General features: G+C 34.9%; 1 protein-coding gene across 2 annotated transcripts; it reads right to left on the reverse strand.

Moving 5' to 3' along the window:
* Positions 1–1,972: 1,972 nt before the first annotated feature.
* Positions 1,973–27,630, reverse strand: LOC113112734 (phospholipid phosphatase 2-like). 2 transcript variants are annotated; one of them, XM_026278533.1, is made up of 6 exons: positions 27,358–27,630; positions 11,042–11,193; positions 8,782–9,044; positions 7,566–7,623; positions 6,871–7,047; positions 1,973–3,569 (listed from the first exon to the last, which is right to left on the reverse strand). In XM_026278533.1, exons 1-6 carry the CDS (start codon positions 27,419–27,421, stop codon positions 3,423–3,425), a joined length of 861 nt encoding a protein of 286 aa, XP_026134318.1. In that variant the 5' UTR covers positions 27,422–27,630; the 3' UTR covers positions 1,973–3,422. The 2 variants fall into 2 exon arrangements, with proteins under 2 accessions (XP_026134318.1, XP_026134329.1); XM_026278544.1 differs by lacking the exon at positions 27,358–27,630 and adding an exon at positions 16,264–16,342.
* Between the last annotated feature and the right edge of the window lie 137 nt (positions 27,631–27,767).

Genomic DNA, 27,767 nt, shown 5'->3' on the forward strand with positions numbered 1-27,767 from the left:
ATGCCATAGAAGAACCTTTTTGTCTAAATGATTCCATTAAGAACCTTTGAACAACCTTTCTGACAAAAGCTCCTTGTGGCAAAAGAATGTTCTTTAGATTATAAAAAGGTAAGAAATAGATGGTTCTTTAAAGAACATTTGACTGAATGGTTTATAGTTAAACCAAAAATGGTTCTTCTATTGCATTGCTTGAAGAACCTTTTGAAGCAACTTTATTTTTAAGAGTGTATATATGCACAATCTTACAGCAATCCTCCAAAAATACTCAACATTGCTCTGGAACATTCCACTAAAAACAATAGTTGCATTTCACACACATTGGCAACAGCATAGGTGTAAACATGAGCCACAATCTTCTTCACATTCAGTGTGCAAGTCACTCTGTGAGCTCAGTCCTCATTTATTTTAAGGCCATCCGGTTTTCTGTGACTCAGTTAGAGTCACAAGAGAGTCTCTGTTCCACATAGAAGCAAAGAACAGGGAGACATCATTCATTTTCACTAAATATAGTGTCCATAAAAAATGGCAGCATTAGCAACTCACAGTAGACAGCAGGTTCTGTTGTACAGGGTTCAGATGAGCGATTGTCAACAACTTGAAACTAAGAAAGGAATGTATTTTTCAATAAACAACATGTATGAGAGGGGAGAGAAAAAAAATTAATAAAAAGTTGGAAAACTTTTATTTTTAATTATTAAAAAGTTTGCGCACATTAATAACAAAAAAGATGAGAGGGGACGTTAAAATATGTGCCAGATTACATTATTTATTTTCAAAGAGGAGGAATATTTGACGCTTTCCTTTTTAGCGGTAGAAAAATATTGAGAAAAGACAGTTCTTAAGAGTCTACATTAAATCTAAAGATAATAATTCATTTTAAGATAAATAATTCAGCTCATGCTAGTGCAAATTGTATGAGGAATGCGTTTGTAGGATTTTAAGAAGAGATAGCACTACTTTCTAGCACTACTTTCTTCACAGGAAAAGTACAGACACTCAGTAATTGTATTCCAATTTGCATAGATATTATTATTAAAATTAATATTTCAATGTCACCTGCACAATCAGTCTTAACGACTTGGTGATTTATAGCACTCAATGCTGAATTTCGCTTCGAGCTCCGAATTAACATAAATTAGAATTCGATAAAACAAGCTAAATTAGAGTAAATAATAAGTGTAAATTGAGACAAAATCCCAGAAAAATTTTCTTTGGAGAGATACAGGTATAATGGTTTTAATGGACCAATGATTAAAACGCACCGTCCATTTAAAACAATTTTTTCATACGCGAAGATGCGTCGTGAAGAAAATAAAACTAACCTGATTCTTGAATTCACTGGTGATTTTGAGAGGGGTATTCCACTGTAAATAAAACTAAACAATCATGATACTGTGGAAACATTCAGCCCGATAATGTAGGTACAACATTTTCCAAGTCCATTGTAATCTACAAATGTCAGTTTCTTGTCATGAAGGGTAGCTCCGCCCCTTGAGAATCCTCATTGGTTCAGAATCAGCATATAGCTTTATGATTGGCTGGGATTTTTACATTACAATCGGATCGGATCATTATACTGACTCGGCTCTTTGATTCTCGTTCAGCAAAATGAACGAATCCTTTTTCAAGTCATTTAGTTAATTTCGCCCAATTCAGCAGAATATAATTAAATTGATACATGTTAATATTCAAATTCCCCAACACATCGAATGCAAACATTGACAAAAGATTGAACGACTCGGACCCCAGGACTCAGAAGATGAACTAATCATTTCTCTTTCCGGTACAGATTGCGTAGCCTCTAGTCAAGTCTATGGGGTTGTCACGTGATGAACGAACAACTCGAACCCGAAGACTCAGGAGGTGAACCAAAGCCACTAGAAAGCAAGCCTGCAACCTTTAGCCAAAAAAGCATAACGGCTAAAGATAAAGCTTCCGGTTTGCCAGTACATGGGAAAGGAGACCAGAGGCCTTTTTTTATTTTTATAGGAAACAGCTGATCATTTAATGAATCGACAGCCTATCAGCTAATCTCCAACATATTTTACACTAAACAATACTTCTGGATTGAACTATTTTTTGAGTTTACACCCCAAAAAAATAAATTTTATAAGAGAAGTCACTGACTATTTGGGACAGGTGGGATACAGCTTTCAGCATTTCTCATTCATTCCTATGGCATCCGTAAACGACGATTGAGTGTCGCACAACTCTGACTGAAATTCTGTCTGTAATGTGATTGGTTAAGGCATTGATATGTAGATGCCTCATTAGTGACTTTTACCATGGGCCACTAAACGCAAGCCGTCTATTCTAAACAAGCTATTGGATGTTGCGCATGCACGGTCAACACGAAATAAACGAATCCCTCGCTCAGACAACTCGTCGATCCCGAATCATATTAAAGATTCATTCAGTCAAGAACGACCCATCACTATGACGTTCAATTGGTTAAAACACAGGTGTGATAATAATAATTGATAAACAGCTGTTTAACGTATTAAATCTAATAGTTAACATTTACTGATCCTTACTGTTGGACGGTTAGTAAGACTCATTTTCATGAAATATACCGATATATATGTGCCTCGGTTAGCTAGTGGTTTTCAGAAAATTGCATCTTTATAAGAACAAGTTATGCGACGAAGAAATTACGAGTTTTCATGGTAGACTTAAGTAAATTAAACATAAAAAAGTCATATTTTATAAAAATGATTCATGGTATACAGAATTTCTTCTAGATGTGTGCGGATATAATAACTAGTTTACCAATATGTTAAGTTTAGAACAGTCCCTAAACCTACCGCCACAGGAAAATACAATTTCTTATATATATATATATATATATATATATATATATAATGAAGTCACTTTAATTCTGACAATGTGAGAAAGACCTGTTTTGCCAAATGTTCCATGCTTCGACTTCCCTTTCTGGATTTCTTTTTCAGAGAAACATTAATTCTTGTCTTTTGATGACTTAGAAAAGTTCACTTTCTTTCCCATGCCTAAAGAATCGCTTCCAACAGCAGAAGTACAGCTAGTCAGTAAATGTCAAGCGGTGGTTTTGAGGTTGTCATGGAAACAGACCAGTTCCCCTTGGAGAAGTTCGTCTTTGTGCTCGGATTACAATAAAGTCCCTCACGGTTCATCAGATGTCAGGTGATCTGTGCACTTGGCGTATATGAGCATGCATAAGACAAAATCTGGTATAAAGCACGATCTGTAGAGAAGTTTAAAATCGAATATTAAGTGTTAGTTGATGAATTCACTCGCTGTCTCTCTGTGTGTGAAATGGGAGCATTATCCTGTGGAAGAGAGCGCAGTCGGAGCCAGTGTACAGTGTGTGTGGCTGTCTGTATGAGACGTGCTGCAGCATCCAGTGCTTCTGTGGGACTGCTCTCACAGGTCAAAGGTCAGGCTCATACTGGCCCTCTGTGGGAGTAATGGTTTCTGTCTGTGTCTGTGATATGAAGGCTGGGCTTGCGCTCGCTGTCTTCGTTTTCAGCGTTTTCAACATCCTGGCAGAGAGGGGGGCGCTCTTTAAAGAAGTCCGAGATGTATCGCACCTGTGAGGAAGACGAGAAAGTCCTTATGTAGCTTGTAGATTTGAAGTACAGTGAAATAATAATAATAATATTTTAAATATCTATTATGTTTTATAATTATATTTTATTATTTATTAAAACATATTCTTTAAGGTCCTGCAGATTCTTCAGTCTTCCAGCATCTTTGCATATTTGAACCCTTTCCAGCAGTGACTTTACGATTTTGAGATACACCAAGTTTTCACCCCCAGCTCTTCATGCATCTTGTTTCCTTCTGGAGCATCAGTGAATGTTTGAATCTTTTTAAATAGTTGTGTTTTGAGTCCCTCAAATGTCCTCGGTGTGATAAGATGTAACTCAAAATCGTAAAGTCACTGCTGGAAAGGGTTCAAATATGCAAAGATGCTGGAAAACTGAAGAATCTGCAGGAGCTTAAAGATTTTTCTGAAGAACGCTGCTCAGTTTAACTGTTCAGAACAAACAAGGGACTCATGCACAACCATCACAAAACAGAAAGACAGTCGAGGATCATCAGGTAACAGAACACAGTACTAAAAACCAAGGGTTCCCAAACTTTTGAGTGGGGTTATTTTAATAATTTCAGCATTTTTTTTGTCTTGTGGAATAAATGTAAAAATATTTTATGTACAATATCTTACCCAGGACAGTACTAAATAAAAAATAACATGCATTTAGTATGATCTCTCTTATTTTTTGAAAATTACTCATATTTTCACAGATTCTGCAAGGGGTGTCCAAACTTTCGATCCCCACTGTATATATATGTGTATATATATATATATATATATATATATATATATATATATATATATATATATATATATATATATATATATATATATATTTAACCTTTAACCAGGTAAAACGTCGATAAATAAATAAATAATACTATATTTTATTATAATTTTTTAATAAATATATTATAATAGATTTATTATTACATATTATATTTTATAATTATATATTTATTAAATAATATATTAGATCTATTTAACTTTTAATCAGGAATATTTATAAATACACACACACACTTCATTATATTATATATATATATATATATATATATATATATATATATATATATATATATATATATATATATATATATATATACACTTTGTTTTATTTTCTCTGTTTAATCAATTAATTAATTTATAATATTATAATAGTTTATTTATAATGTTTATTTTTTAGTTTTTAGTTTACAAGACAGGCAGCACAAGTAGTTTCATATAAATAAGACCAATTTTGACTGACCAAAAACCAAATAATTTGTAATTAAATTGATTTAGAAAATTAGTAATAAAAGAAAAAAAGAGCATGTTTCCAGTATATTAAAGTTCATTATGATTTTTAAAAAACAATTTGAAAAATAAATTAATTTCCAGATTCCTGGTGAAAGACTATAATAAATATAAAAAAAATAATAATAAGGTGTATACAGGTGCTGGTCGTATAATTAGAAAATCATTAAAAAGTTGATTTATTTCACTAATTCCATTCAAAAAGTGAAACTTGTATATTATATTCATTCATTACAAACAAACTGATATATTTCAAATGTTTATTTCTTTTAATTTTGATGATCATAAGTGACAATTAAGAAAAATCCCAAATTCAGTATCTCAGAAAATTAGAATATTGCGAAAAGATTAAATATTGAAGACACCAGGTGCCACAATCTAATCAGCAAATTAACTCAAAACACCTGCAAAGCCTTTAAATGGTCTCTCAGTCTAGTTGTGTAGGCTACACAATCATGGGGAAGACTGCTGACTTGACAGTTGTCTAAAAGACGAGAATTGACACCTTGCACAACGAGGGCAAGACACAAAAGGTCATTGCAAAAAAGATTAGCTGTTCACAGAGCTGTGTCCAAGCACATTAATAGAGAGACGAAGGGAAAGAAAATATGTGGTAGAAGAAGTGTACAAGCAATAGGGTTAACCACACCCTGAAGAGGATTGTGAAACAAAACCCATTAAAAAATGTGGGGGAGATTCACAAAGAGTGGACTGCAGCTAGAGTCAGTGCTTCAAGAACCACCACACACAGACGTGTGCAAGACATGGGATTCAGCTGTCACATTACTTGTGTCAAGCCACTGTTGAACAACAGACAACGTCAGAAGCGTCTAAAGACAAAAAGGACTGGACTGCTGCTGAGTGGTCCAAAGTTATGTTCTATGATGAAAGTAAATTTTGCATTTCCTTTGGAAATCAGGGTCCCAGAGTCTGGAGGAAGAGAGGAGAGGCACACAATCCATGTTGCTTGAGGTCCAGAGTAAAGTTTCCACAGTCAGTGATGGCTTGGGGTTACCATGTCATCTGCTGGTGTTGGTCCAATGTGTTTTCTGAGGTCTAAGGTCAACACAGCCGTACACCAGGAAGCTTTAGAGCACTTCATGCTTCCTGCTGCTGACCAACTTTATGGAGATACAGATTCTTCTTCCAGCAGGACTTGGCACCTGCACACAGTGCCAAAGCTAACAGTACCTTGTTTAAGGACCATGGTATCCCTGTTCTTAATTGGCCAGCAAACTTGCCTGACCTTAATCCCATAGAAAATCTATGGGGGACTGTGAAGAGGAAGATGCGATATGCCAGACCCAAGAATGCAGAAGAGCTGAAGGCCACTATCAGAGCAACCTGGTCTCTCATAACACCTGAGCAGTGCCACAGACTGATCCACTCCATGCCACGCTGCATTGCTGCAGTAATTCAGGCAAAAGGAGCTCCAACTAAGTATTGAGTGCTGTACATGCTCATATTTTTCATGTTCATACTTTTCAGTTGGCCAAGATTTATAAAAATCCTTTCTTTGTATTGGTCTAAAGTAATATTCAAATTTTCTGAGATACCGAATTTGGGATTTTCCTTAGTTGTCAGTTATAATTATCAAAATTAAAGGAAATAAACATTTGAAATATATCAGTCTGTGTGTAATGAATGAATATAATATACAAGTTTCATTTATTGAATGGAATTAGTGAAATAAATCAACTTTTTGACGATATTCTAATTATATGACCAGCACCTGTATATATATTCTTCATACAAATTCTTTGAAAATTACTGTAACATGGAGGACATTTTTTTGTATATTTATATACTCATTATTATTTTTCCAGTATTTTTTGTTTAATTTGGGCTTAATCATGGACATCATTTCAGAATGCAAAAAAAAAAAAAAAAAAAAAAAAAAAATTAAAAAGTACTCCCAGTGTTTCTGAAACAGAATGTATTTTCTTTATATTCACACTATAATTTGTCCTGTAATTCATGAGATTCAGCGCACTCACCGTGAGGACTGCGACCAGCGCCCCTTGCAGGAGCCCCACGACCACATCGCTCCAGTGGTGCTTGTAGTCAGACACACGCGTGTATCCCACATAAATGGCAAAGGCCACCAGGAAGAACTGAATTGTGGGCCTGAGGAGGCGGGCCCACTTGGATGCCATACGTGCCTGGACATACAGCTACACAAAAAAACAAGAAAGGATTACACAATAAGTTACGCAATAAAAGAGAATATGGGAAGAAAATGGAAAATCAGTTTTGAGGGTTCAGTAGCAGGAAATTAAATGCAAAGTTATGGGAAAGCACCTTGTGTGAATATGACCTGACAACAACAGACACGTCTGAACAAGAGTGAAGCAACCAGAACACTATTAATTCTCCCTCATGTCACTGCAAACCTTATGTCTTTTTTCTTGTTTCGAACACTTCATAAGAGTCTTCAAAAAAGCAATCATGCTGTAAAAAAAGGCACACAGGTTTGAAATAAAATGAGGGTGAGTAAATGATAACGGAGTTATAATTAGTGGGGCACTGCTCCTTTAAGCACCGTACACTGTCTTGATTTAAAGTTGGAGACTGGGAATGTGTGCGGTCGTAGTTTAATGTCTCAGTGGTGCTTCCTGTTGCTCTGAGTGCTGTTCTTTATCTGTCTGTGTCAGCATGATTGCAGGAGAGGAAGACAACTGTAACAACTCACCGCCAGAAACAACATGCAGTACATCCCGAAGGAGGAGTGACCGGAGTAGAACGACAGCCTGGCGCAGCACAGTCCACAGAAGAAGGGCAGACCAGACAGGTACAAGACAACGACATAAGGACAAGGGAAAAGGAATCATTTAGAATGACACATTTATGGGTTATTCTTCACTTTCATACGGTTTCATCAGTGTTACAATATTTATTGCATATTCATAACAGCTTTGCAACAGCAATTGCCTTTTGGTATGATGTGTGATGATTTGAATTTTTCCTGATTGTTTTTTTAATAATACTTAAACCTAAACCTACAAACCGTAAAGGGAGTTCAACCAAAAAGGAAAAATCCATCATTAGTTACTCTGAGATAATCAGTTTAGTGATATGTGTAAAAATCTTTAAGAATACAATTTTTGATCCTCAAAATTTTATCTTTGATCTTCACTTTTCTTATTTATATAGTAACCAAATATTATTATTATAAGCATTATGACAGCAATTTTAATAACATAAATTCTTGGTCAAAAGTGTTATGTATTATTCAATATATTTTATTATTTTAATATAATTATATAATAATTATAATTATTAATTTATTATATTTGTTATAATATTTATAATTAAATAAAATATTTTCAGATTTTATTTTCTTCATTTAAGCAAGTCTATAAGTAATTTTGTTACATGTTGTTGTCATTTCAATTACCAAAAACATTTTCTAAATAGTTTTAGTTAACAATAACAACACTGCGTGGAATAAAGTATAATTAAATAATTATTAATTATTTTTTAATTTAAAAAAATTATATAAATAAAAAATATAAATAAAATAAGTAAATAGACAAAAACATTTTAAATATATTTTAATCTTTACTTTAAAAGGAAAATGATTACAATAATAATAATAATAATAATAATACATTTAAAATCATAATAAAAAAAAATTCACCTTATTGACAAATCAGCATTACAGGACTCAAATATATCCTTACAGTAAAAACGTACTACAAACTTTCTAGTGCGTATACAAATCTATTATTATTTCAGGTCTCATAAGGACACGAGGCCTTTGAGAACTCGAGTGAGACCTTTGAACTGTAAAGGTACTGGTCAGACAGGAAGTGTAACAACAGGTGACGAATATAAACAAATACAGGAAGTGAGGTTATCGGTTTACGACCTCTTTCACCGGCCCTTCCTGTCCTCTGCTTCTGTACCTGGATTCGGTCACATTGCGAAGGCTTCCTGTGCAGTTGATCACCAGAACGTAGCCCTTGCAATCTTCTGGAGCACACACCGCCATGAAGTTGGGCCGCAAGCGTCCGATGGTGTACTTGGCCATATCGGTCAGAGACTGGCTCACACACGCGCCGAACAGAAACGTCCCCACTACTTTATAGAGCGCCGCAGCGTACTGGTTAAAGTTCGAATTGGAGTGGAGACGTTTTGTGTAGACCAGGTAGGCCTCTCCAGAAATGATCTGCAAGTGAGACAACAGCAGAGTGTTTAGGTTTAAGGTTTCTTGGGGTGAATGAATAAAACACTTCAAAATAAAGGTTCTTCATTAACATCTATAGTTCCATGAAAAATCATGACAATCAATTCCATCCCACAAAATGTTCTTCACACACTTAAAAATAAAGCTTCTTTATTGGCATTGATGGTTGCATGAAGAACCTTGAAAATCCACTGAATCTTTCCATTCTACGGAATGTTCTTTATATTGCAAAACGGTTCTTTAGCTTATTTAAATATTCTTTACACTGAGAAAAAGTGGGAAAAATTGCAACAGCTCATATATTTTGAATCAATTTCTTATGCACCTATGTGTTATGTAACATGCTTTTGAATTACCATTGTGTATCCGATGTGTTAGATGAAGATTCATTCTTAGTAATGAGAGTAAATGAAAGTCAGAGTATGAGTCTGTGTGATGTAGATGACTCATGTTTTGAATTGTATTCTCACTGATGAATCATGTTGAACCTATCACAATGTTCTTTCAGAAAATGTGGACACAATACTGAACCAACCTGTCTGTTTTTGAAACCAAATTTAGAGCTGAAGATCTTTTCCCGAACCCGATGGGACCCGTCGGGACCCGACGGGTTCGGGCTTAATTTCTATCATCTTACGCGGGCTCGGGCTTGCGCTCCGGTTTGCGAGGTAAACGAGCGGTCATGTGATGTGTTTCGATTAACGCGAGAAAGATGCGAAAATGAATGCTGAGCAGGTGTAACGGAGGCTTGCCTCTGGTGATTACGTTTTGGTTGCACCAGCAACTAAAGCAAACTCTGAGGTGTGGAAAAGTTTTGACCATGATTATAATGAGAATAATGAGTGAACAACGACGCACCATCAGTGAGCGCAGGAACGCGCTGAAGACATCTACAGTAGATTCAATCATTTCCCTCCACAAAAACATGTAGACCTAGCCTAATCTCTGTGAGTAAAGGCTTTTCAAATGATAACTAAATATTCATTGAGTCTTAAATGCATAATGTTGATAGAGTATTTAAATTATGTTAAAACATGAATAAATTACTCATTATTGACAAAAGGCAAAAGAGCTGTGTGCGTGCGCACATTTGAATAATGTCGGGCTGTAAACGGGTTCGGGCTTTAAAAAAGCTGTCAATCGAAATGTACACCTGTTGGGCTCGGGTCCTGTCGGGCCTAACTTTTGAGGCCCGATTACAGCTCTAACCAAATTACGCCATAGAAAATTAATTTCAGAATGAACGCTACTGGTTGGTTCTCAAAAGTAGTTCAACATCAAAGTGATCCTAATCCTTTTAGCCAGTTATGATGAAACTAAAATGAATAGTTCACACAAAAATATGATTTCTGTGGTTATATATTCACCCTGATGTTTGGAACATAAAGGCCAATATGTGGTCACTTTGAGCTGAAGTTACTCAACAAAAGTAGCTCCTATTGAATTGTGCGCTACATTCTAACAAATTCATACAATAGCTCTGTGTGAAGAAAAAATGAAATCTTCCTCGTCAGTGAACCAATAACATGATTCAGTGAGTTGAACTCATGAAACAATTCAATTCTTTTGGTCTTCTAGATTTATGGTACATTTTTGTTTTTTTGGAGCTGTTCTTTCCAACATAGGCTCTGATTTCCAACAAATGCATCAAGATGTTTTGTTTCTTGTGGCCATATAACCATAATCTATAATATTGATTCCTCCAGAAATATGCACAGATCAAGCATCATTTAAAAGTGAAAACATTCAAAAAAAGGTTCTTAACAAATATGTGGGTGGATTTTGATGTGTGAGAACAACAGGAAATTGACTTTTTCACTAGAGGACGCATTATTATGAATTATCAATTATGTACTTATATTTTGCCTGAGGGTGAGTACATTTCATATTCATTTCAAATGGAAAAGATAATGTGATACATTATTGGGTGGACTATTCCTTTAAGGGTTTGCTCAGCTGATTGGACGGTGGAGACTCACGATAATGATTGAGCAGGAAATGGTAACGGCCGCCATCATTTTGTGAGAGATGGTGTCTGGTCTGTAGGGATAACGGATGGTCTCGTCATCACAGTAAACGCCACGCAGGTACGGCTTGAACCTGATGGTCATTATGATGAACGGCATCGCCACTGAAACACAAACAACAGTGTTATTACTGGCCTCTGATGGCTGGCTTGGTAACACACATCAAATCAAATCAAATCATCTAGTGCATGTCTTTTGTTGAACAAAAAGAAAAATGCTTTTATAATAGGAAACAGAGAACATGCAAGTCGATCAGTATTTCTGTGATGCATACAGATATGAATGTGAAATCTGAAACAGCTAGTGTGCAACACGTCTGAAGGATTTCCACATCAAGAGACAAAGACTAATCATAAATGTCAAACACAATGCTGGATAATCCGGACACAGGAAGTCAGTGGGAATTATCGGCAGGGTCACGGCACCAGATGTGATTTCAACAGATGCCCACAACAGTATCTAGTAACCAGGAAAACATTGATTTATGACTCCAACATGTGGAATTCCACTATCTTTTCTATCTGAAGTCATGAGAACCAGGAGAAGAAATATTTATAAACCCTAGCAGTTTCTCAAAGCCTGAATATTCCACACAGCACTTTTTCCACATCGAACAGTGAAGATGCCAGTCAGATTTATCACGGATTGTCGAGGGAAAATAACTCAGAGTTAAATATTTTTACTTCATCTACATATTTTTTATTCCCAAAACCATGGTAACTTTCCCAGGATCAAGACCTTGGAGTCCAGTCATTTATTATATTACTTGGATCCACACACAATTACTGAAGCAAATGTACTTAACCGAAAACAATATTTTTAAGTTTCATACTAAAGGCAATTATGCTATAGATTTATGCAGCACTGTTTTAAACACAAAGGTAATTCAAAGTGCTTTACAAGAGCATAAAAAAGGATGGATGAGAGAAAGAAAAAAAACATTTAAATATTAAAAACATTCTAAAATCATTCAAAAATATAAAATGAATTGGAAAATTGTATTATAAATTAAAAAATATAAACAATTAAAAACAAAGCTCTTGAGAAAATAAATTAAATTAAAAATTTTTTAAATGCTTTTAAAATTTAAATAAAATAAGAATAGAATTTTAAAATATTGTAACATTTGAGTGCAAGCTCTAGGATCATTTGTTTGCAAATTTCACTTCACATTCAGAAGAGTTTAAATACTTTCATAACTACTACACGTTTGTGTCGGAGAATGCAATTTTGGGGTTTTAGCAAATTATCTTGGCTCTTATATATGGCTCTTATATATTTAAAATAATTATTCATTTAAATGGATAGTTCACCCAAAAATGAAAATTATTACACCATGCACTAATTCCCTCATGCTGTTTCAGTCCAACCCAAATGGATTTCTTTCTTCTGTTGAACATAATATTATTGAACATAATAGTATTTTAAAGAAAGTGGTTGATGGTCCCCATTGACTTACATAGTTTTTTTTCTTTTTGGGGGGCAAACTATCCATTTAAGAAGGATTTGGGGATTTAAGAAGCATTGTTAGGTCATCTGTGCACCCATAATCTATTTCCAACAAGAAAAATTCCCATTTTAGTTCCAACAAGAAATCCCAGGTTGTGTTGAGCAAGCAATCATTGTTTTCAGACATAAAAAACACAAGCTTTTTCTTGCACAAAAAGAAATGTCCATAAACCCAGACAGGGCTGTAAAAAGCAAGAAAAAAAAGGTCCTACATTCATAACATTGACAATGGCACCAGCAGACATTTTAACAATGACTTTGACTGCAAAGCTGTCTTTTTAAACGGATGCAAAGAGATGACAATGAGCTTTGGGGGTCGTCTGTTGGGAACTCATAAAAGTTTAATTAGAACCTTACTGTGCCAATGAAGGCAGAGTCATCAGTTACCATAAACCTACAGTAGCCGTTTACTGCCTACATCAGCAGCTGCCATGTGAGATCATTTATACATGCACTACCAGACTAAAGTTTGTCATACTTAAGATTTGTATTTGTTTTAAAAGAAGTCTCTTAAGCTCACCAAAGCTGCATTTATATATGATTTTGTGAAATCCATGATACATTTTTTTCAGGATTTTTTCAGAACTGTTTCAAAATTGATCATGTGATACTGAAGACTGGAGTAATAATACTGAAAATTCAGCTTTGCATCACAGGAATAAAACACTTAAAAAAAAAACATTTAAATAGAAAACAAAAATCCACAATATTACTGTTTTTCTTCAAATAAATGTAGACTTGGTGAGCATGAGAGATTTCTTTCGAAAATGTTTGATTGTTTTATTTATTCCAAACTTTGACCGGTAGTGTACTATATAAAGAAACACTGATAACTCATGGTGAATTAGACTTCTGGCTAGTATTTTAGAAAGCAGTATAACCAGACTTTCACTAGGAGTGTTCGTAACATGCTTCTTACGTAGTTCACTAGATTTTAGACCAGAGCCACATTCTGACTCAGACAGATAACATTCAACTGAGTTATGAAAGGTCTGAACCTCAAGTTTCAGTAATGCAGCCCTTGATTTAATCAAGTTAAATGTTACTTCACACGAGACTCTCAAATCATGTGTGTGAAGGTCAAACTGTCCATTAAGAACACAACCGTCCACTACTACAGGATATTCAGAGCCTTAAAGATTCACAAAGGCAGGTAAACTGTCTTTATCAGATCTCTATCTGAATGCCAAGACTGTAAAAACACACAGAAACAACCTTTAACCTCATCTCAAGTATTTCCTTCTTTTCATTATCTGCCTTTTGCACATCTAACACTTCCTTCTTGTTTGAAGAGACCGTATAATTTGACTTTCCTCAGTTTAAAAAAATCACGTCATCTACAGCTAAACTTTCCACCTTTATAACAAGTTCAAGATGAAGATAACTAAGATGAGGGGAAACCTGTTTGAAAACAGTCATTATTTTTCCATTTCCTTTTGTTGAGGTGATAAAGTTTGTTTAGTTCAGGCAACAGCCTCTCATTTATTTCCAAACCTTACGTACACATTACGATAGCACTTACTCACGTAAAGCGATATTGGCAAATCTCAACAGCATGACTGCTTTTATTTAACTATATTATTGCTCGTAACGAAAGCATTAAATTTGAACATAAATTCACATTAAATACAGTCAAATAAATAAACAAATTTGATATTTAATATCATTTTTTAAATCAGTTTACTGAAAAACTAACCATCCAAAGAAACGTCCAAAACAAAATACAATTCAAAACAATCAAAAAATAAATGAATCAACCTATATAAAACGACCAGTGTTTACTATTGTTAAAGGGTTACATTAAGGTGTTTTTACAACAAATTATAAAAAGTGCTAATATAAAAAACTTAGCATACGACCTTGAATAAAAAGAAGGCTTAACATGCACTAATCATGGTACATGTAGACATTTCTAGAGCAGCTCTGATATTTAGCATGAAGGGTCTAAATGTTCTATTCTTCCTTTTGCACCCTGATGGTTAATGTAACATGGTTGAGCAGTCTTAGATCGGCACGTTCACTCTTACAGCTTGTGCTGAATACTGGTTTAACCTGAAGGATGTGAAACTTTCAGAGAAGATCACTGATGCAGTTTAGAGAACTGAGATACGAGAGCTAAAGATTTCAAACTGAACACTTTAGAAATAAAGGGTGGGATTTGATGGAGAACTGCAGTCAGTTGGCAGAGTTCAAGCGTTTTTTTTTTTTAGTAAGAGTGCAGCCAACTCAGAGGAGGAGGATCGCAGCACGCTCAGACTGGACAAACTAGAGGCAAACTACACTCTAAAAGTCCGTTAAAGAAGTTGCTGAAGTTACTTAAAGAAGTTATCTACACTGAAGTGATTTAAATGGGCTGTAACATCTTAGACTGCACAATTCATGTAAATAACAATCAGTATTTACGTGGCCTAAAAACAATGAGGATCTCAACTGAAGTGATGCTTAAATTGAGGTCGCTTAAAAACATATTGTTAAGGAATATATAAATGTATAAAATTTCACACGAAATACAGTCAAGCAATTTACATAACGGTGTAAATAAAGTATTTAACAAATACAGTGTTTGAAAATAAAAAACAACAAAATTATTCTCGGAACATATTTTCTGGGATCAGTTTATGGAAAACTTGTTGCTCACAGTTGCAAGGCTTTGTACAAAATACAATTTTAAGCAAAACTAATAAAAATTATTTTGTATTGTAAAATAAAAAATAAGATAAAATAGTTTAATGTAAAATAAAAAATGTAATGAAAATGAAATATATTGAGCTTTATATATATATATATATATATATATATATATATATATATATATATATATATATATACACAAATTATAACTAATAACAATTATTAAAGAATTATTATTTTTATTTATTATTTAAACACCTTAAATTAAAGATTCAAAATATTAATAAATACTATAAAAATGTATTTAAAAAAATACTAAAATGGTATGGTAATCATAATACATTACTTTATTTTTTCGACCATCTGTAATATCATAAAGCATGCAAATGGTTCATTAATATTGCATGGTTATTCAGTACCATGATACAAAACAAAAACCATTGCACTGCCATAACACCACGGTACATTTCTATTTCTTTTCTACCAGCTCCACAGGGCTAATGGTTCCTAAATGTCCAGCACGAATATGTGTGTGTGTGTGTGTGTGGGGCATACACATTATATTTGGAGGAACATACCAGCCACATGAGGCCATGATGGTAAACAAACGTCCAAGAGAACCAGAGCACTTTCAAAATGTCAACAAATGATGACATTCGGCTTACAGAAGTATCTTTGTGGCATCAGGAAATGTCTGTCTAGTAGAAGAAAGACAGGTTCCTGTCTTTCCATCTGAACAGGTGTCTCACTTCATTTGTCCTTTGTGTGTGTGTGTTTAATGTCACCTGAAACAAACATGCACCAGATGGGATCTTTTTTTAATTTCTGGACTCTTCTCCTATACTACTTTGTGAGGGAATTGTGTTCCAGCTAAATACAGCTAAATTCCCACTTGTGTCCACACTTAAATCTCCGGGTTTAACCACAGGTCAGAGTTAGTCATTAATGGGGGAGATCACCCATGAGTTTGTAGATGAGTTTGTTTCTTCAAGCGAAAAATTTTGGAGAAATGTAGCATTCCATCACTTGCTCACCAATGGATCCTCTGCAGTGAATGGGTGCCGTCAGAATGAGAGTCCAAACAGCTGACTGAAACATCTATCTGTTCCTATGAAGAAACAAACTCATTTACATCTTCGATGGCCTGAAGAGGAGAACCTTTTCATTGAATGTTCATTTTTAGGTGAACTATTCATTTAATGGTATAAAGTCCTCATGCTGCATTAAAATACTGCTAACTGTTTAGGCTAATTAAAATGCAGTGCATACTTGTAATGCATTATGATTGGCATTCTGCTAATGCATGCATGAAAATCAAGGAATCATATTCCTGCATACAGTTTTGGTTCTTGGTTCTTTAACATTTATAATGAGGATGGTGATGGAATTGGTCCACGCATCATTCTTGGCTAAAACACACTGTAAAATAAATCCAGATGAAATGTAGCTTACACAAAACAAAACACACCTCACGTCTTTTCAATCTGAACATGATATGGGCATCTCAAGTCATTTACTGTAAGAGGATGATTCTGAACTCAGAACATACATCTGTTTTAACTCTTTCCACAGAGAGAAATAAAACCTGTCCATTCACATTACATGAAGACTGAACTCCTACAAGCAGCACTCATTAAAGAACTACTTAAAAGATTATATAGGCAAATATATCCCTGCAGCATATCTCAAAAATGAAGGCCTAAACATATATTAACAATGTAACCTACAGTTCTTAAGTCTGGAATTGCTATGATTTTAATGCTTTTGAAATAAGTCTCAAAAATACAGTAAATATTGTGAAAGATAGTTGCAATTTAAAATAAGTGTTTTCTATTTGAATACATTTTAAAATTCATTTATTGCTGTGACCAAAGCTGTATTTTCAGCATCATTACTCCAGTGTCCAGTGTCACACGATCCTTCAGAGATCATTTTAATATGTTGCTCAAGAAACATTTCTCATAGTTGAAAACAGTTGTGATGCTTTGTGGAAATCAAGATAAACATATTTTGCTTTTTCAGGATTCTTTGAGGAATAGAAAGAACAGCATGTATTTGGAACAGAAATATTTTGATCAATTTAATGCATATAAAAAATTAAAAAAAATCGTGTTGACCTCAAACTTTTGAATGTGAGTGTTTGCATACTTGTGTAAATTCTTTGTTTCTGGCATAGAAGTTATTGCTTGTTATTTCTGCATGTCTTGTAATGAAATCAGTCCATCCAACTCCAGTCAGGGACTTTATCAAAATATTCTCAAACTGTCAGTAAATTTATCTAAATGTCATTCCTGCAAACAAAACAAACGGCCCTCCTCTGTAATCACAAGAGATTAGCTTGTTTCTTATTTGCTGCAGTGGTTTGTCCTGAAGGTCAGGGACGCACTGAGTTCCCATAAGTCCTCCCCGGAGAGCAAAACTCACACACCGCTCCGGCCATATAGTGGATCAACTGCATGGCAGGCATATTTTGAGGTTATTACAGTGCCGAGTGATCGGGAGCTACGCCAAAGGATCATTTGCCTTTGCGGTCTCGTGGGTCCCAACTCACAGAATAAGAAGTGCTATTGTATTAGGGCCTTTCACAATGTCATGAGGTCTTCGTGTTTTAGACAGGATGGAAAAACAGCCAAGAATTGACAATTGAACAGAGTTTGCTCTCCTTTTGGCCTTTGACTCTGTTCTGCGTTTCCCATGGCCAGAGAAATTTGAAATTATACATGTTATTGGTCTTCCCAGGCTTAACAAAGCCAAAATACACGGCATATCACAATAGTATCCATGTTCAACAGCAGCCAAAGATAACTTATTTTAAAAGACAGCTGTTCAGGAGAAATCGTTTTCTTTCACAATCGCTTGAAGAATGTGGCTGCATTCAGCCAAAATGAAGGTTTTACAATAATGGAAAACTAGAGAGAATGTGCTGCCACGCTGGAATGAAGAAGAGATATGACAACATTTCAACAGTAATGCTGGCTGAGACAGAGATGATAAAAATCTTCCGGAAGATTGCAAAAAAAAGCTCTTGCATCAGCTTCTAATTTCCTTAAACTCATTTACTGAACATTTTGGAATGTCTTTGATTTAATAAACACTAGGTATTATTATTTCTTTTTTTTTGTATGAATTAATGCTTTTGTTCAGGAAGAATGCACTGATCAAATTAATCAAAAGTGAGAGTGAAGACATTCAGAATGTTCTTTCAAACTTTTTATTCATTAAAAAAATCCCGAAAATGTAAAAATCATGGTGTATAAAAATATGAAGCAGCACAACTGTTTCAACACCAATAACAATCGGGAATTTCTCTTAAGCAGAAATTCAGTATATTAGAATGATTTCTGAATATCATGTGACACTGAAGACTGAATTAATGATGATGAAAATTCAGCTTTGATCACAGGTATAAATATTTAAAATATATTAAAATAAAACACATTTTAAATTGTAATAATATATTACTGTTCTGCTGATTTTAAAGAAACAATTACCTGACAACATTTAAGAGACAAGCAGAAAGAAGATCTGAGGTCACACTCATCATACACTATTATGAACCCTATGGAAGATTTCTGCTGGCTATTCAATGCCAATTTACAGTCTTTAACATTTGCATATTTAATTATTAGTTAGCCAAACCCCAAAGCACTTCTCAATCAATCTGTGTGACTTGCATCATGCTGACACACTGTGCAACTAACAGACACCCTTCAGAGTCTCTAGTCAGCACCAATTAGAGAGAAGGGGTCGCTAAACAACAAACATTGATCAGTGTCCCTGGATAAATATTAGCCATTTTGCAACTGTTGTTTAGCAAGAAGAAAATAAGCTGTGAGGCTGTGACTCGCTTCAGCACAGTTTAGACCGGATGAAACAAACGTAAAAAACATTTCACTTCTGCTGTTTCAAAGAGTGAAAGATGTTAAAGGAGAGGAAATCTTTCAGGATTACTGCATAAGAAACTGCATTCACAAAGAGTTAGCAAAAAATACAGTTAAAACTGTAATATTGTGAAATATCATTAGAATTTTAAAAAGTTTTCTATTTGAATATATTGAAAAATGTATTTCTGTGATCAATGCTGAATTTTCAGTTTTTAGTGTCACATGATCTTTCAGAAATCATTCTAATATGCTGATTTGCTACTCAAGAAAGATTTCTGATTATTATCAATGTTGAAAACATTAATTTGTTTTGTGGAAACCCTCATATTTTCATGATTCTTTGATGAAAAAGAAATATTTATTTGAAATAGAAATCTTTAATAACATAAAAAATGTCTTTACTATCTTTTTGATCAATTTAATGCATCTTTGCTGCACAAAATCAGTAATTTCTTTACAATAATCATAAAAATAAAATACGATAAATTGAAAACAAAAAGAAACGTTTATATATATATATATATATATATATATATATATATATATATATATATATATATATATATATATATAAATGTATTCAGTTCTCACCTTTGAAATTGCAGGGCTCTTCATCATAACAAACACAACAGAAATATAACAACTATACACCCCCAAAACCAAATGAATAAACACCCGATAGGAACGTCAGATCAACCTGTCGTTTCTATCGGGTGAAACACTGTCGTTTGCCAAAAGAAGTTCCAATTTAAACCAAAGACACACAAACCGTCTAATTTCAGTACATTTTAAAGTTCCACTAATAACTTTCTATCCCAGGTCTTTAGAAGACCATCTACTGTACATTCTGGTGCTTTAAAGAACCTAGAAACCAAAACACTGATCAACAGAACTTGTAATGAGACATCAAGAACATCTTTGAAACTAAAGTTCTGTAAAGAATCTTCAGGACTCAGGAGAGCTGTATTCAATAGTTCTGTTCCAACGTTTTAACTTGAGCTTTCTAAACACCTGGGTTATGATGTTCTACAATTCTGCCTACACAGGACGCTCACTAGGTTTTAGAACAGAACTAGTTCCTCAACAGTTAGATTCAAACGTTCCTTTCAGTTCTTGAACTGCTCACGCGTGTGTGTGAGAGTGAGAGTGAAAGTGTGTGTGTGTGTGTGAGTAATACTCGGTGGTATGTGTTCACAGAACTTGGCGTTAAACCTGACACATCTAATCCACACAGGAAAGGACAGAGCCCCTTCCCTCTTCCAATCCTCCTTTCTTTCCCTCCTTACCTCATCCTGTTCCTTTCTTTCTTTCCCTCATCTCCAAATATCGCCATCCACATTTCTCCAGCTCTCTTCTGATCCCTCGTTTAATCTGTCATGTGGTGTGTGGTTTTGTTTCATGCATTCCGAATGTTCAGCAGAGTGAAGTCAGTCCGATTATCAGATTCATTCAAATTACTAAACAAGACACACACACACACACACACACACAGAAACACATGTTCTTTAACATTCATTCTATACTACACATTCATGTTACTTCTGTGATGTCAGCTGGTCTAGCTGGTCTGGTTGGCTAGTTTTAAAATAGTTTTGGCCATTTGTTAGCCTGAGAAACAAGCTGTCTAACTAGCTAAACATCGGTTTGGTCAGGCTAGGAAACCGGTTAATACTTGTTAACCAGCTTAAGCTAGTTTAATCACTTCTTTTAGCAGGGAGTTTGTAGTATTTGAGAGATACGACCACATCTTGAGATCACAAATTCCTTGGCTATGAACTATTCACATTAGCTTTGTTAACAAGTTCACATCTAACTAAATTCATCATCTTCAAATGTACTTTTAATTAAAGCAACACTCCACCTAAAAAAACAAGGCAAATTTTCCAACTCCTCTAGAGTTAAACAGTTGAGTTTTACCGTTTTCGAATCCATTCAGCCGATCTCCGGGTCTGGCGGTAGCACTGTTAGCTTAGCTTAGCATAGATCATTGAATCTGATTAGACCATTAGCATCTCGCTCAAAAATAACCAGAGTTTCTATATTTTTCCTATTTAAAACTTGTCTCTTCTGTAGTTACATCGTGTACTAAGACTGTAAAGTTGTGATTTTCTAGGCTGATATGGCTGGGAACTATAGTCTTATTCCAGCGTGATAATCAAGGAGCTTTGCTGCTGTACCATGGGGGCAGCAGGCGCAGTGATAGGTTTACACAAAAATATGAAGCAGCACAACAGTTTTTAACATTGATAATAATCAGAAATGTTTCTTCAGCAGCAAATCAGCCTATTATTCTGATTTCTGAAGATCATGTGACACTGAAGACTGGAGGAAGGATGCTGAAAATTCAGCTGCGCATCACAGGAATAAATTACCCTTTTAATATATATTTAAATATGAAACATTTATTTTGAATTGTAATAATATTTAACAAAATTAACATTGTTTAACATTTTTATTTTTTATTTAAATAAATGATACCTTGTTGAGCATAAGAGCAAAACATTTAAAAATCTTACCAAACTCAAACTTGTATTTTTCATGTAATCAGAACTAACTATTTACTTCCTTAAAACCTGTTCCTGGTCTTATTGTGTACGATTCATTAGTGTAAAGAGTTTTTTTTTTTTTTTTGCAAAAAGGATGCATGGATGTACACTTCAAAAATATGGACATAATACATCATCTGAGCACCTTTGACAATCTATTTTTAACATCCTATACTATAATGCAGGAATCTTAATTCTGTAAACTTAATATAGTATTAGTGCAAAATTTGGAATAAAACCAGAAACCTTCCAGTATGTACTATACTGTTATTTTTGCCCACAAAGATACTGTAATTGCTTGAACATTTAAATGAAAGAATAAGAACCGATCTGCAGATTTGCACAGATGTGGAGGGGAAATTTAAGCATGGCTTAAAAGTAAAGGAAGGAAAGCATCTGATAAGAATTAAAGATGGAGCCTCTAATCGCACAGCACAACAGTTTCTTTGAAAATCAGAGGATTTTGCTTAAATCAGTTTGGCATGTTTTATGATGTTATCTGGCCGGGCCGACTCAAACTAATTCAGAGAGAGGAGAACAAAACACTCCAAATCAAATGTTAGGAGCGTGTCCTCACTGCTCAGCCTCATGTGTATAAAATAAAACTAAATATTTGATTCAATATGCTGATGATGACAACTTGTACTGGACCATCACAAACAAACCTTTCTCACAGATATTCACAGGGTGTGTACAGAAGAGGAATGCAAACCTTCTCAGGTCCAGATCACGTTTTTTAAAGTATTAAAGGGACCAGAAGTGAAAATGTAGTCACTATTTATTCTTACGTCATTCAAAAATTTTAAATGACCTTCTTTCTTCAGCAGAACCATATTTTAAAAGAAAGTCACCCAGATTTGGAACAAAATGAGGGTCAATTTTCTTCTAATCAAACTCTATAGTCCAGATAGTTAGTTCAGAAATCCTGTGATTAACATTTCTTAAGGAGGCTTGGATGTATGTGAATTCTATTCATACTTCAAGTAGATGGAGCATTTCCAGTAAGTCAAAGAGAATCATGGGACATGGGAAACAGAGAGACAAGAGAAGAGACTCAACCTCTGCATCCAGTGACGGACTTTACGAGTCAAACACTAAAACTGCTGATGCAAAGGACAGAGGACATAATAAAGCTTCTTTATTGGCATCTATTGTTCCATTAAGAACCTTTAACATCCATGGAATCTTTCCATTCCTCAAAATGTTCTTTATATGGTGGGGAAAAAGTATCATGTGTTTTCAAGAACTATTCATTGAAAGGTTCTTTTGGGAACCCAAAATGGTTCTTCTATTACATCGCAGTGAAAACCCCCTTTAGTTTCAGAGTGAGGCTTTAAGACACGATTCAGGATTTGAAATCTGATATTTTGTCTTCCAGTTTCAGTATGAAGAGCTTTGAAATGTTTCTACAGCCAACGATGTGAGTGTAGAGGTTCTGAGGGGTGTGGACGTCTGAGAATTTACTCAAATGTCACAAACAATGCAAAGTGCCAATCCAACCGCTGCAGATTTTCCACTACCAAATCCCACAAAGGCCTACAAATGAGCCGTGAACTAGAAACAGAAAGGCTGGTAGAGCAGAGATACATCATTTTCATGGATTATTAGCACCTGAGCTGGGCTACAAATAAATCTTCCTGCCAAAAATGAAAAATATCCTTCTGATCTGAAGGGAGAAAGTTCCACATACATCTCCTATTTCGGAAATGTAATAGTCCAGCCCCAGATATCTAGATTTTGCTCAGATATATGGATGCATGATTTGGGGAAATAAAAACTCACACCAAGTTTCTGTGCTTGTTTGTAGGGCCTCACAATTTGGCAAACAAATGTTGTAATTATACATCAATATTATGTTTTTGTTGTTTTAATATTTGTACTACATAATTATTTATTATTATTATTATATGGAATAATAAAACAAGAAATATTACAATTACTATTACACTAAAAAAATATAAATGTTATTTTAATCATTAAAAAAAATATTTTTACAGTACTGTAAAATTACAATACCAATATTATCACCGTCATAATGTCTTGATTTTCAAAAGCTAAAGCTTTTATTTTTGTGGAAAGCTGTATGATTTATAAGTACTTCTTATTTTAAATTTGGGATGATAGTGTTATGTCCATCTGAGACACTGAAAACACTGGATCACAAGCTGCTCGGGTGTAAAAACACGCCATGCTTCGCTTCACTCTGAAACAAGCAGCACATATATTGATTTAATTAAATCTCACTAAGCCATATCACAATTTCATTTCTAATAATTGTGCACACCTACTTCAATATAAGCATACAATGGGTTTTTGCATTAAACTGCACACAGTCCGCATAATCAGACACATGCACAAATATTTGCAGTGGTCCGGACAGATGTGTAAATGGGCACGAGCAGATCTCCAGAGTTGACAGCAGAGAAATAGTGTGAAACTCTCCTGAAGCTGAACTTGCACAGACCTGATTCTACAGCAAGCCCTGACACGCAGAGTCGCATCACAATTACAGATGCAAACTGCACAGCAAGAACGCACAGACTAACAAGCATGGGATTCACTGCTTTGCTCCACATTGTTTGAGTGTGTCTTTCCTGTCAGTGCATGTTGATGTCTTCCCACTGAAAGGCACAGGTGGGCTTTACCTGTAAGCCACACCCACACTGACAGGAAATGTCCTTTTCACAATCAACTCTGCTCTCTAAATAGAAATGTGTCTTGTTTACACTTGTTTTAAGGTAATAGTTCCCCCAAAATGTTTAATTTTGTTGTTATTTATTCAAATAAGAGAAATAGATAAATAAATAAAAATAAAGACTAAAACTGCAGCAGTATGGTTCTGGAAGCAAAAAAATTATAATCACATAAATTTTCTCTGCATGGGAATTAATTTTTAACAATAACTTACCTATAACAACATACCTTTTGTGAGCTACAAGGTTGATCATTTATGGTAAATGCTTTCGTTGAAGCTGTCAGTCTGCATTATTTCAACAGGTTTTTTCTTGCAATAGAGTATTATGAGGCAGCCGCATCCTTTTAATTTTGTGCCGCTGTTGATATTTCACTCATATTATGTGTTCATAACCAGCCCTGTCTCATCTGAAGACAAGGTACCATTAAACTTCCTCATTCTGTTCTTCATTTGCATGAAGCTAATAAACATGCAATTACTATAGTATATGGTTTGCATGTGATTTTCCTGAAATGTGGGGTATTTTCATAACAATAAAAAATGTTTACTTGAGGAATATTAATCAGGTGTAAATATAAGCTTAGAAGAAAAGAGCCCCTTTTAGCTGTCATGTTGTATTTAAATTGATGTTCAACTGGTTTGTTTTTGTCCAATTTATCAGCTTTTTATAAACATTTTCTTCAATCATCTAATTATCAGAACACCTAAAATACATTGCATGTAAAAAGCCAGTTGAAGGGTGGGTTTAATATGTGATTATGATCAGGATGGACCACCTCTGCCTCATTTCCAACTTATTAAAGCATTTTTTTTGGGGGGGGGGGGGGGGTATTGAAAAAAAACATCTGCAAATAAATCTCTACCAATCAGAGTACCGCAATGAGAAATATCACATTCAGATAAATCATTAGTTCCAGAAAACTTAGACTCGCTATGCTCTCAACTACTTAAATATTTTCATATATTTCCACATTTTGCAATAAACATAAATATCTTATTTAACATATTTAATGGGATAGTCCCCCCAAAAATGAACAGTTAATGGTAGCCACTGACATTCTTTTTTTTTTCTCCCATACTATGGAAGTCAATGGCTACCGTCAGCCGCTTGGTTACGACATTCCTCAAAATATCTTCTTTTGTGTTCTCCAGAGAGAGAGAAACTTGTACAGGTTTGGAAAAACTTGAGGGTGAATAAATGATGAGAGAATTTTCATTTTCGGGTGAACTACCCCTTTAAATCAATAGTTATATGCAATGCTTGCTGCATTGTAGGTCTTTCCTTCATTAAAACCATAGTCTTGTACCTTGATTTTCAAGTTTTCTGCTTCAAGTGAAAGTTTGCAATGTTGTGATTCACCTTGTAGTTTGGTGCTTATAACTCTGTACCAAAGACTTGTTTAAAATCCCAGTTGAAAAGGACTGCAAAAATACTTCCAGAACCAAGGTTGCTGAAAAGTGGACTGACAAATGTTGCACTCCGTTTAAAAGTTGTTCACTCAATTTAAACACAAGTCCTTGTAGCATTTTGTTTGATTCTATTTGTTTGAACTATAGCTTTAACTGAACAGATCCCAACACACCAATCCTGGCACTGGAATCATGATCTTGAAACTCATCTGTCCTCATCTGTCAGATTTTGCTGTGTCAGCAGCTGTTAATGAACACTTCCTGGATGTATATCTCAGTCACGCTAAAGTGAACCAAGTGAGACCGATTTACAAATGTTCTTCACTCAGTGCTGAGTCATCTGGACTGACCACACAGATGAACTGGAGCATATACTGTATGAGCTGGAGTATGTAGACGCCATTGTTCACTTCAGCTATAATCATGCATTGATGGAGACACTCCTAAAGGTCGCCATTGTTACTGTGATATTTTATGCTTCAGAGGATACAGCTGAGTGCATCAGATAATGCTTGCATGGTTCAATTCACCGGTGTAACATTACAAGTGTTATTATGTGCTGTATAGCTAGTGGGGAAATATAAACCTGAATCTTCAAATCAAAGACATACCAGCATAGGCGTATGAAAATAAGAAGTGTGAAAAAGTGAGGAGAATATGTCATCCAGAGTTATGACTGCTACAACTGAACTAATCGTTACGGAAATAAAGAGTTCCAGTTCTTTTGTAAGACTGATTCATTTCCAATAAAGCGCTGCTGCATGTGTGAACAAGCTCTGAACTTATGAAAAGCTCCATGGCATAATGATTTATAAATACATTTTTCAGAAGGTAAAATGACTGATTGATGAAACTCTAGTTTTGATGTAAACTGAATGGTTCTACTGTATTTCTAGGTCACTAAACAAGTAAACAAACCAGTGACATTGATCATGTTACTCAAACTAATTTTCTTGCTTCCACCGAAGCTCAATATGCTCTTTGGAACAACTGAAATCATGATCATCATGCCATAAATCATTTGTAATGAAAATGTTAGTATTAGGTTATGTCAAATAAATGCATTTTCAAAAGTGACCCCAGACTTTTGGACTCCACTGTATACCATGGTACTGAATGATTCTCATAATCACATACCATTAACACATTATTACAAAGTTAAAAAAACAAAAACAAAAACAGCATGTAACCATCTTATAAATTAGTGAGGGAGTAATTTTCAATGTCTGATTTCTTTTATCTTTGTCACATTCTTGGTATGTTTTTTGTGATTTCTTCTTTTGTTGCTCTCTGGGACGAAATAAATAGTTGTCATTTATGATACACTTGGGAGGAATGTTGCACTAGACCTATAAATGTAACACTTTAGGCAATATACTGCTCTGCATTTACCTCATACAGTAAATACACTAAGGGTAAATTAGAGAGAGACAGTTTAAAATAGACCTATACACACACACGCACGCACACAGGTGGAGGATACACACGCACACACGCACATAGGTGGAAACACTCACACACAGGTGGATTTCACAATCATCTGATCAGATCATGTAAGACAGAAATGCAGATGTACCAAAAGATCAGACTTACCCACGAGCACACACAAGATATCCATCAGCACCATAAACAACTTGTTCTTCTTGAGGTCTGGCATGACCGTGATCTGCTCGGCTCTTCTGGGGTTGACTGAAACTCAAGAGACTCGTGTGATAGTCAATGTTCTTCCGGGTGTCCTGTCACCTGCGTTAAGGTGCGCTGATGATGTAACGCGTCCGCGCTCGCGCTGCTTAATTTGACGGACCCGAGTCAACTAAACGCGTGAGCAGTGTGAAGTAGAACCACTAACAGTTTGAACTGACTTAACTCGCCCAGGTACACGCCCACCGCTGACGTCATCCGTGTTCTATCTCGTGCTCACACATACACAGACACGCACACTGTAGTTAGAGATATAATTCAAGATTAACCCGTTCAGACTAGAATTGTGCTACAAGCAAACA

The sequence above is a fragment of the Carassius auratus genome, chromosome 2 (genome assembly GCF_003368295.1).
Source record: "Carassius auratus strain Wakin chromosome 2, ASM336829v1, whole genome shotgun sequence".
Classification (NCBI taxonomy): domain Eukaryota; kingdom Metazoa; phylum Chordata; class Actinopteri; order Cypriniformes; family Cyprinidae; genus Carassius; species Carassius auratus.

Coding starts and splice junctions, on each gene's coding strand:
- LOC113112734 (XM_026278533.1), bottom strand. CDS start 27,421: ATGCCAGACCTCAAGAAGAACAAGTTGTTTATGGTGCTGATGGATATC. Junction 11,194..27,357: donor TATCTTGTGTGTGCTCGTGG/GTAAGTCTGATC, acceptor TTTGTGTTTCAG/TGGCGATGCCGTTCATCATA. Junction 9,045..11,041: donor TTTCCTGCTCAATCATTATC/GTGAGTCTCCAC, acceptor TCTCACTTGCAG/ATCATTTCTGGAGAGGCCTA.